This window comes from Amborella trichopoda, chromosome 9 (assembly GCF_054954075.1).
Source record: "Amborella trichopoda isolate Santa Cruz 75 chromosome 9, AtrichopodaSantaCruz75HAP2 v2.0, whole genome shotgun sequence".
Lineage (NCBI taxonomy): Eukaryota > Viridiplantae > Streptophyta > Magnoliopsida > Amborellales > Amborellaceae > Amborella > Amborella trichopoda.
Window position 1 is genome coordinate 54,191,707 of NC_142344.1, and position 12,061 is coordinate 54,203,767.

Below are 12,061 nucleotides of genomic sequence, written 5' to 3' on the forward strand. Positions count from 1 at the left end.
GCAAAGTCAAGAGTCGTATTAGTGTTCCACACAAGGATTTTCAAATTACTAGGTCGTGCTATGTGGAGAACAAATTAATTACTTTTACATAGCGAGCCACAATTACCTTGGTGCCTAACTGTAATTAAGGAAAAGTTTAAATAAGGTTGCATCCTTAAATTGTAGAAAGAAGGCACGCATAAAAAAATCCATAAAAAAAGTTGTTTCGATGGTGCAAAACCCTCAGGAGAGACAAAATAAAAATAAAATTTTAAAGTATAAAAAATGGTATGTCTTATAATACATTATCTTGACCATCCATGTAGATCTAACTAATCTGTACCATTTTTCCAATTAAAATTTCATAATTAGATGTTAAGTAGCTTTTCAGGTCATTATTTAAATTTTCAGCACCAAAATTACATCTTTGGATGAGCTCTTTATTGGATTGTTTAAGCTTGCAAGCCTACTAAACAACTTTAATTAATGGCATATACATCTTAACATCATATACGATCATAAATGTTTATTCATTTTTGTGCAACAATATTCATTAAACTTGAACCAAAAAACTTAGCAGGAACTAAACTAGAGAGAGAGAGAGAGAGAGAGATAGAGAGAGAGAGAGAGAGAGAGAGAGAGGTACATTAGATGGTGAAAATGAATGAGGGATGGCTATCCATCCTCTAAGATTTCTCTATGCACATGCATGCAAGAGCAACTACAATATTTGTAATTGTACCTATGGAATGGGATTTTTCCAGCTAAGGAAGCCATGCAACATGAACATTTTTCATCACTCATCATACCTTTGGCTCCCAAGCTGCTATCTGGAATAGCAGTTGAGCTGGTTACAAGAGCACCCTTTTGAGCAGCGATCCTCTTCTCAGCTGCGGCTGCCCTCTTTTCTCTTTCTATTTCCCTCTCCCTCTTTAGTTCTTCCTGCTTACCCAAAATGTAGCTCAATAATTATAGAACAAAATATTATGCCTAAAAGGTAATTATAGAACGAAATACTGTCCAAGTTTTAAAAAACAGCTTTAGAACTGAATATCTTGGGCAGCAATACTGGCAAATTCAAGCTAAAACCATGATGTGGATGACCATGGATGTTCCCAGGATATGACTGAATGTTTAAAGGGTGTAGTTTTTGTATAAGGCCTGAGGCCCTAAACAATCAAAGTAAGGCGCACCTTGAAATAGTATTGAAAGATGCTATTTCAGTACTAGAAATCTTTATAATGGCCTGAAAATTTATTTTCACATCTAATTGTAAAATTGAAGGCTTCAAAAATAGTCTAAAATGAAAATTGACATTCTAGAAAACACATTACAAGATGTAGTATTTCCAATACTTCAAACCTATTTTTTCTCATGTTTATACATCTCGAGGTCGAGAGGATCGATTTAAGGATTTTTGGGTATCAAAACAACCTGTTTTAGTGAATTTTTTAGGTGTGCCTTAATTTGATTGTTTAGGGCCCCACCCCTATATAAACTTCTTCCATGTTTAAATGGCAACAACCTAGATCTCCACCAAAAGAAATTTGAACCCCAGTTTGCTGAATAATATGTCATCGGTTGATGCCTTCTCTAAATGTATCCAAAATTTTCCCAAATATCACTCTTGGCAGTTGCATGCTCTTTCTGAACAAGAATGTAAAGATAACTTCTTATTAATACAAATATTGCACTAACCTCTTGCGACAACTTTGCCCCACTACTAGAAACGAGTGCATTTACCCCTTTATGTTGCGGCATGGAAACAACCATATGACCATCAGAAACAGTCGAAATCTGTGGAGGGGCTGCTGATGGGGCCTGAGCCTGCACAATCGAACCTCATGTATAAATGTAAAGTGTATAGCAAGGTGCATGGATTCAGAATATCAAAAGGAAACTTTTATGTATAATTTTTCCTAGGGATACAATATATCAAAGAAGGAGAAAGAACATAAGGAGAAAGAACATCAATAGACAAATAGAAGCACCATGTTGGTTGAAGCATTGGGAATGTAAATGAACAATAAGCTGAAGTCAACAAGCAGCTGCTTGGAAAGATAATTACAATTGGCAGGCTAGCAAGAAAAAAAGGGGGACAAAAAGATTATCTTATAACAAAAGATTATCTTATAAAAAAACATAATTAAATTAGAATGTGCCTCTATTTTTTCTTTTGTTTATTATTTTATTTTGAAATGTTGACAAGATATTGCATTACTGTATATCAAAGTAGGGGATCCATAGTATCTATTTACACATTTGATATATGATTAAGGATCCCTAGTATATATTTACATATGTTCAACCCTTCTACACATTTCATATTATGATTAAATTGGTACTTTCAATTAAAATTATTATTATTATTATTTTTTAGCCGACCGCTCTACCACTATGCTACTGAGGAACAACGGGAGATTAGATCTCATAGAGTTCAACTCCCATTCTCAAACCATGACCAATATGGGCCGAAGCTTCCGTCGTAACTCCAGATTATTATTTAAATTATTACTATTTTAATTTAGTATAATAGAATTTAGTATATTAGTAGATAAGTAAAATTATTTATCTTTTTTATATTTTAATTATTTAGATTCTAAATTGATTTTCTATTAATCAATAATTAATTGTTAATGAAAATATTCAACATATTTATTTTGAATGTTCAGTAAACTCTTATTTCTTATAAATGAATATGGAATATGAATTTGAATATTTGTATAGTATTTGTATTTATATTACATCTGTGAATGTGACTCTAGTGAACCTGCTACCATTTTCTATCTTGCAAATTCATTGTTCATTGCCCTCAACATATCATTGAGCCCTGAGCTCCAACTCGAATAAGCTACCGTTGTAGTTTAAGTTTGAGATGCCATACTGGAGCACTTTGATAGGTCACACAGACCTTCTAGTGAGTTGCTTCAAAACACAATGGTTCCCCACTTATTCATAAGGTCCCCTAACCTTGACCACTAGCTCCATGACTAATGCCCATAAAATCAAGGCCATGTTAATTGCACTCTACTATTACTACCTTTCAAGCTTTACCCCACTAAAGGTTTTAAAAGTAGCCGGACTAAAACAGTATATAGAATGCAAGTTTAGTAATAATAGGAGTAGAGATGAAGAACTAGTTAAGATTGACGGTCAGAAAATACCAAAAAGAGCGCACTTTCGATATCTTGGGTTGATAATCCAGGAAAATGAAGAGTTTGGAGAAGATGTCGCACATAAAATTAGAGTTGTATGAGTGAAGTAGAGATGTACAACCGGAATTTTATGTGATCGCCGCATACCAATGAAGCTAAAAAGCAAGTTTTATAGGACAACTGTGAGACCAACTTTACTTTATATGATGGAATATTGGGCGGTCAAGAAGCAACATACCCATAGGATGTGTAGTTGCGATGGATGAGCAATAAGACAAGAAAGGATACAATTCGAATTAAATACATTCGAAATAATTTAGGTGGGGCTCTAATGGGCGATACGATGAGAGAAAATAGATTTAAATGGGCTGGTTATGTGCAACGCAGACCCAGTACAGCACCTCCTAACAAGTGCGAGTTAGTTCATGTGGAACGCTAGAAAAGAGCAAGACATGGGCCCAAAAAGGCATGATTAGAAGTACTAAAAAAAGATATAGGGACTTATGGCCTCATTGAGTGTATGGCCTTGATAGAACATAATGGCAAACCAAGATTTATATAACCGACCCCAAATAGTTGGGAAAAGGCTCTAATGATGATGACGAAGCCTACCCCTCTAAAAGATATGTTATTCTTCTCTTTACACGCACACACACATGTACACAGACCTACCTTGTAGCAGATGAGTTTCAGCACTAAAAAAATGAGGAAGCCCTCGGATGACGTTTCCAGCTGTGAATGCTCCAGGCAACATTAGCCACTAAATATGTTGAAAGTTTTACCATGAGCACGATGAACTTGATATGCTGAGGGCTAGGAGGTAGAAACTACGCAACGTTCTTGTAACTATAAGTGACCTATGTAGCAGAACAATTCAAGTGGCAGAGAAATTACCCATCTACAAACTCAAGGTTGATATAACCAGAAAACAGCCTAAATCAACTCACAGCAAACACATAAGCACAAACACCCTTGTATTCTATAGCTTATGAGGAAATTACCATGATGTTCATCATATAACAAAAAAGAAGTAGATGGAGGGAACGTGACTCAGCATATCATATAAGGTACTTGAGAAACTGAGTAATAACATGAAGAAAAACCGACCTGAGCTTTCTCTTTAGCTTTTCGTAGCTTTTTCAATTCCTTGGATCTAGCTTTCCTCTTGGCATCTTTCTCTGCCTGCACATTCATTTTGTGACAGTTACATATTATGTACTCAAAGCTATGGACCAACCACCAATTCATCTATGTGAGGATCACAAGTAAACATTATATAAGAAGCGGAATGCGAAGCAAAGATACTCAAGTAACTCAGGATGAAAAATGATCTAAAGATGAAGTTCAAAACGCAGAATAAGTTTAGCCCATTAAATTTTTCAGCTGTATAGGTCCAGAAATTAGAAAACAAGCTCATACATTTCCCCATTTTTTGATGGGTTGAAAAGAAGCTAAAAAAATTCACCTGTTTAGCTTCTTGAGATTCCTCCATTTCCTTAGTCAGTGGACTAGGCACATTGGCCGCATGCCAGTCCCATTTATCAAGGTTCAAAGCCATAAATCTTCTGAAATTGTTCCTTACTTCTTTATCTGCGGCCATCATATATGGTGTTCTCCCTCTTGAATCTCTAATACATGGGTCACATCCTAGTTCAAGAAGCTCTAGGGTTTTTTGTACATTGCCAGAGCTTGCTGCCTCATGCAGGGGTGTTAACTCTGGTTCCCCATTGCTCACATTGTTTGAAATCGAGGTGTCCACGACTTGATTTTTGACCGAAGTGGACCCCTCCAAATATTTGATATCAATTGGCGCTTCACAATTACCAGTATTTTCCGTATGCCCAGATATTTTCTCGCATGATACAGTTTTTTCTTCAGTTGATTCCTTCTCCTTGGTATCATTTTCTGCCCGCTGATCTTCTGTTACATAAATTATATGTGTCAATTGACTATAAACACGTCGAGCTTCTTTCAATGTGGGCCTTCGGACTGTGACTGGTACACTCCTTATAAGGTGCTCAAAGATAACAAAAATTGAGTTTTCACCATCATAAAGCAGCTGACGATTATTTGAAGGAGCATGAACAAAAATGCACACTGATGCATCAAAGTAAGGCTTCCAAGAAGCAAGTAGCTCTTGAACTTCCTGTGACATGAAATTAGGAAGACAGTTGTTAACAAAAGGTTTGATATTTCAAAGGTAAATAGATAGGAGAATAAAGGGAAAAAAAAGGAATGTATCTAAACAGTGCTTGGAACACCTGCATTCGTCATGCAGTTGTTTCAGAAACTTAGATTTCCAAATTTATCCCCTTGACCAGACCTTTTTCTTTCACCCAATTCGGTATTTAAAATATCAAATTTAATTGGATATGTAAGTAAAATATGTTGAATGGTCACTGTCTTGTTAATTTCCAAAAGAAATATGAATAAAGAACGAAAGGATTAAAAATCCACCACGAAGAAAATGAAGTCGAAGTATTTTGCACTACAACTGTAGATCCCATTGGAGACATAAACTACCAGAACACTAGAGATAGTCAATGACTATTCATTCTAAGGCCATAGAATGCCCAACATAACACCAGCTAAATTAGTTGCAGTTCGAAAAAAAAAATTTATCTAGAATATAAAAACTCACCTTCTTCAATGCAAGTTCATTATATCGGCGAAGAGACGCTCCAGCAGATTTGGAAGCTTTACCAGTGCCATCTTTAGATGACTGCTTTTTGCCAGATTTTGCCCTCACTACATACCTTAGGCGCAACATTAAAGAGAAACAATAATTGAAGAGGAAGCAATACTTTGTCTTGTTTATATTCCTAAAGAAGTATAGCTTGCAACAAACTTGCGAACCAATCTCAAAAAGCAAAGAAAAAAGAAAAACATATTATTGAAAAGGAAACACCATAGAAACATGCAGATACTAACTAATAGAACATGATGAACACCCTTAAGAGGCAGTAAAGGCAAATGTTTAGAGCTCAAAACCAAAGAGAGAGAATGGTTGCGGAGCACTATATGGTTTGCTAAAAGGAAACATACAGGACCTCAATCAAAATAACAATAACACAGGTCACAAAATAAACAAAGAAACCAGAAATAGTTAATCCTTAACTTAGGTTACAAAATAAAATAAGTAGGTGATATGTTCACAACCATCTCCATATGGATGTTTCATAACGGAAATCAACGTCATCAAGGTAGGGTCAACTTGTTACCACTGCATAAAAATTCTGGTAGAGCAGAAAACCATGGGAAAGGGAAAAAAAATATTACCATTCTATTTTTGAAATACTTTTCCATTTTAAAATATTATTCTATTTTGAAAATAACAGCCTCACAACAGTCTTCTTAGACTTAAGTTAGATGTTTTATTCCAAATAAAACATCCACTATTTTCATATAGATGTTTTATTTCATGTCCACATTACCATCAAATCAACTGTCATCAAAGGACACTACAATGAGTAATGGGCGTTACTCACAAAATGTTGTTAAATTGGGACCAATTCCATACAGAAAAATAAGAACATTATCAACAGCCAACAATAATATAAACATATTAGAAACACCTATCAAGGAACAATCGTGAAATCAATGTGATTGCAAATGCGTAGCAAAGTTTATTGATTAGCAAAGCTAAGAAGACAGCACTTTCTTCTCACCTATGAAATGTCTTATGAGCTACAATAGAATCCCCATCAAAAACGCAACCAGCGAAGTGGCCACCACTTGCAAGCAGCACAATCCTCAAATGTGTCTTATTGCGAGGTTCACATACCAAATGTTGCAATTTATTAATTAACTCATCTTCACCCAAAGATTTGGCACACCAAACATTTTCTGGGGAAATAGATTTATTTTTCTCATATGAAAGATCTTCATGGTCTCCCAAAAGCAAACATTTCCAAATAGAAATCGTTTTTCCAGAATTCAGAATAGTGAAAATTCTTTGCTTAGTTCTTTCGCCTTTCCCTAAGCCATCGAAGGTACCAGCATTTGGCGAAGGCTCCTTGTCGCCCTCATCTTCTGAACCAGATATACTAGAAACTTCATAATCTCTAGACATAGAGTCCCCAACTAACTCATCAAAATCTTCTTCCTTGACCGTGCTTTTCCCAGCCAAGCTTAACTTAACCTAAGAATGGAAACCAAGAGTCACCACGATTTTGTACAGAAACAACATCACTAAATCGAGAACACAAGCTTTTAAAAGATGAACACAATTGGAACCCACCATTTCACTGGCAAGCAAATTATCTCAAATAACCAAAAAATAAAAAAGCAACTGGATATAGCAAGTAAGCATCCCAAACATTACTGCATTTAAACAAAAGGCAGAACTCCAAATCTGAAAGAGATTTTGACTACCTATAACAATCATGTAAAAATCATTATAACCAAATGAGAAAGGGATAGCAACCTCCAACAGGTCCAAACCTTTCCATATGCTTTTAAATTAGGCACTAGTGTATCATCTTCACTTTGCTTCAACCAAGAGTCCAAGTAGGCCGAAGTGAGGCACCATACAGGATGTTCTCGGGCTGTGGTGTTTAAAATTAAGTCTCTATAGTCAACACTCACTAATTTTAATGCCCTTGCTTCTCGTTAAGAAATCTTTTTGGTGTTATCTACTTACTTGTATCCATTAATTTGAACCTCCTAAGACCCAAGTCTTTTGTAATGTATTGAAAATCTCCTTTGTTCACGAATTCGTTGTGAGAACATGTGAAAGAGAAACTTCTTCTAGTAACGTAATGGTTATTTAGTTGCAGAAAAAATGGTATTTAGCCATGGGAGAAATGCATGGTGAATTTAGGTGATAGTTTTCTCTTTTTTGTGGTTTGCACATCATCTTTCTTGGCCTCTAGCCAAGAAGTGTGTGCTTTTGTATTATGTAATCTCTTTTACTCTTAATCCAATGTCAACAGTTTCAAAAGGTTTAGGTGAACCATAGTCAAAATGCACTACCGAAAAATACGGAAAACACGATCAGATTATAATTCAAGACACACTTCCCATGAAACAAGTTCCACACGACCACATTTTAACATTCACATGAAATAGTGGCTTTTACTAAATTATTCTGCCAACCTTCATTTTACATGAGATGAATTCATTTCGTATCTTGATGTAGTTTATACATGGTTTAGAAAATGCATCATTTTTGTTATTTTTTACTTTCACTCCAGTAGTAACATTAATAGATCACAATTTGTCAGTAAGTTCTAATCTGGGTTCCAGATATTCAATTTCAACGTTCAATTTTTTTCCATTTCGGAAGGCAGCAGACGAAATATATGTTCTAACGACAGCAGTAATTATCTCCTTCAAGATTTTGATCGACCCACCGAATCCAATTGTGCAGAGTACTAATAAACCTCGCCCCCAAAAATCCAAATGTTTAAGTATCAATCTTAAAATGAATAAATGATGTGAATTGACGCAATGTGTGAATTCTAAACAATCAAGCCATATATTTTAATTATGAAGAGAACCATACAGTACAACCAAACTTAACAGGAAATATGCACAGGTAGTTGAACTCAATAGTCAAGAAACCACAATATAATAAATTAATCAATAATACACATACACAAACAAATATTCATTGAATCCATAAAGGAATTAGTTCTCAAGATAAGGCACAGAGAAAGGAGGCCAACATACGTTGAATCGATGGATATCAGACTTAAAATGTGATCGCTGCTCTTCGAGGGACTCGAATTCAGACTTGCAGGTGTTACAGGACCATCTCCTCATCCCCTGCTTTCCATTACTCTCTAACCCTAACCCTAACCCTAACCATAACCCTAGCCCTGATACAGAGGCCTCTGGCACATGGCCGGGCAAGCCATGGCTCGAGTCTGATGGTGATGGCCTGCTTTGATCGTCATCTTCTAGGTCAAGAACCAGGCGAAAAGCATGAAAGAAATTCGAAGGGAGATGGAACACAGAGGAAGAGGGCTTGGAATCCAGCTTGCCCGCCATGACTCCCGCCCAAAACTGACAACGGGGAGAAGTCGATAAGCTCGTTTTATAGTCCTGTTAAGAATGATTAATGAGAACGTATACTATGCTCCCTCGGGAGCATTGTTTATTTCTTCCACTCGGGGAAGTATCGTTTACTTCCACTATGTGGCCAGTAAATTAAAATAATTATTTTAAAAATTACTAGATAATTATTTTTAAAAAATTAAAAATAAGTTCTCTAACACTTAAGATGTTATCCTTTAAACATTTGACGGTCTCTATTCAATTTCGGGACATTATTTTTTCAAGAGCATAGAAGGTACAATTCAAATAAAAATAAAAATCGTTTAGGTTAATCTATGGTTGAAGAATTTACATATGCAAAATTTGATATCCTGAAATAAAATCTATGGTGAGATTTTACTCGGGGGCGTAAATGGACATTCTAATCTACAATAATAGAGCACATAATTAACTTTAGGAAAACTTATCAAATTACCTACAATTTAACAATTCAACTATATCATAAGAAAAAAAATCTATATAGGGTATCACCCTTATAGTTTGCAAGTAAGGCACGCCTTAAAATCCAACAAAAAAGAGTGTTGCAATGTTGGAAGACCCTTGATCATCACGACTCGACATATATCTATCTATATATATATATATATATATATATATATATATATATATATATATATATATATATATATATATATATATATATATATATATATATATATATTTAAATTCTAAATATAGTACGTTTTGTAACGGGTTATCTAGGTAATCTAATTTTAAGATTTTTAAGTATTTATAGATATTCTTGGTCTATATATTTTTAAAAAAATTAAATTTTATAATTAGGGGTGGAAATAGATTTTTACTCTATCATAATTTTTCACATTAAAACTGAGAAAAATATAAAATAAGACCATTTTCTTTTAGTAAATGATGATCACAATTAATCTTGATCGCTCGATGTAACATTGAGTGGGTGCATGTATTCCATGGACTAAGCTCAAATTTCAAAAAAAAAAATTCTCGAACTCTATGACACATCTAAATTATCAATTTTTACATTAGATGGTTGTGGGCAATTGTGATCACCTTATATCAAAGGAAAATGATCTCATTATATATAATTTAAAAATGGGCCTTACTTCACCTCAAGTTAAACTCGCCCATTTTTTTTAATCCCCCAAATGAAATTATGCTTCTACAATAGTATACTATACATTTACTTCCTCAGGTCAAACCACTTTTAGGATTAATTTTAGGACCTCAAAATTTGAGGATGTAACCTCTTCAACGTATAGTGTTAACCTCAATAAAAGAAATTTCTTAGATGCAACCTCCATGTAGTTGAAAAAAGGGTGCAGCAGGCATACGGATGCATCCGTAGCTGTAGACGTAAGGTGCGCCTTCAAATTTTATCATTTTTTAATGGAAAATATTCTTAGGATTATCTCAAAATTTATTTTTATATCTAATTATAAAATTTTAAATTTAAAAAATGGTTAAAATCAAGTAGATCTATAAACATATAAAAATCATGAAAATGGACGGTGTAGATAATATGTTGTAAAATGCACTATTTCTGAGATTTAAAATCTTTTTATTTTTCATGGTGATACATCTCGATGTCGAGATGATCAATCAAAGGGTTATTCAACAATAAAACTACATTTTCCGATGGATTTTTTAGGTGCATCCGTTGCTCTACATTAAAGATTGCAACCTTATATAAATTTTTTCCTTGAAAAAAATGTCTCAAGATTGAATAGAATCCGTCTACTTTTTTAATGGTGAGATCGAAGTGTTAAATAACAAACTTAAAATTCAAATTTATTCTTTTGAGAATTAAAAATAAAAATCATTTAATGATCTGGCCAACATATTTCACAGTATCATACGATGATTGAGTGGTGCAATTTACATACTAAGAGTCTATATTTGCAATTAATGATTCCTTCCCCATTAATTGTTTATTGCCAATTGCCGTGTTTGATCGTTTCTTGTCCATTGCGAAGTTCTTTTGTCCCTCAACTCTGTCGAGTACTCTTTATTGATCCCATTGAATCACTTCAATATTCTAAGGGAATTTATTCAATTAACTATAAGATATGAACTATTTAACATTTTACTAAAGGTTTTTCTTTAATTTTAAAATACCCATAAAAAAATACATGGTCACATGGATTAGTTGTAAGGAACTATATACTATAATATTATTTATCTTTGAAACAAAAAGATCACAACTAATCCTATCCATGTCAAATCCAATTGTTTAGAGCAATGGTTTAAAAAGCGGATCGGTGACCCGGATCGGGCACCTCAAAAATCGATCCGGATCGGTAATCGGCTGAATCGGTCAGATTAAAGCTTCAAAAAAATCTGAAAAAATTATTAAAATTCATTATAAATATTGTTTTTTAGGAATTCAATAAGAAATGAGGGTGCTCCATTAAAATTTTTCATTTCTTTGAATGAATATGCAAATATTGATACGTTCTTTCCCTGCATGAACTACTATTTACCATTTAATTTACATCACACAAAAGGATAAACATATAATTATCATGGAATAAGTATATCAACATGCATAGATTACAATAAAGCATACAATTAGTAACATATGATCTAAAAATAAAATGACAGACGACGTTGTTCTTTTTATTGGTCACGCTGGTGCCATTGATTGAATTCGTTTGACAATTCATTGATTCAATCAAAAAACGAATCATCGATATTAGCAGGCGTTTGACTATACCCAAATCCCTGAGTGTTAGTATTCTGTTGTGTTTCCAATCCAAAATCCTCGAAGCTTGTCCATCCTTCATGCTCACCTATACTGCCGTGCTCATCCCTACCCTGTTGTTGTTGGGACTCGGTATGTGAATAATATGGTTGGGAAAGGGTGGCCTCAGAATCATCATCTCTCTCATTTT

At 34.3% G+C, this 12,061-nt stretch overlaps 1 protein-coding gene across 2 annotated transcripts; it reads right to left on the bottom strand.

Annotated features, from left to right (window-relative positions):
- Positions 1–418: 418 nt before the first annotated feature.
- On the bottom strand, positions 419–9,148 carry LOC18447872 (zinc finger protein-like protein). 2 transcript variants are annotated; one of them, XM_088846246.1, is made up of 7 exons: positions 8,808–9,148; positions 6,803–7,275; positions 5,776–5,882; positions 4,600–5,280; positions 4,242–4,316; positions 1,678–1,806; positions 419–921 (listed from the first exon to the last, which is right to left on the bottom strand). In XM_088846246.1, the coding sequence occupies exons 4-7, from the start codon at positions 4,735–4,737 to the stop codon at positions 655–657; spliced, it is 609 nt and encodes a 202-aa protein (XP_088702372.1). In that variant the 5' UTR covers positions 4,738–5,280; positions 5,776–5,882; positions 6,803–7,275; positions 8,808–9,148; the 3' UTR covers positions 419–654. The 2 variants fall into 2 exon arrangements, with proteins under 2 accessions (XP_088702372.1, XP_006858020.4); XM_006857958.4 differs by having other exon boundaries at positions 5,776–5,890.
- Positions 9,149–12,061: the final 2,913 nt, after the last annotated feature.

What these genes read in the sequence shown, in the direction of transcription:
- LOC18447872 (XM_006857958.4), bottom strand. Translation starts at nt 9,128, where the DNA reads ATGGCGGGCAAGCTGGATTCCAAGCCCTCTTCCTCTGTGTTCCATCTC. An exon ending in ATGAACTTGCATTGAAGAAG is followed by an intron (nt 5,281 to 5,775) that starts GTGAGTTTTTAT and finishes TTCATGTCACAG; the next exon opens with GAAGTTCAAGAGCTACTTGC. An exon ending in GGGCAAAGTTGTCGCAAGAG is followed by an intron (nt 922 to 1,677) that starts GTTAGTGCAATA and finishes TTGGGTAAGCAG; the next exon opens with GAAGAACTAAAGAGGGAGAG.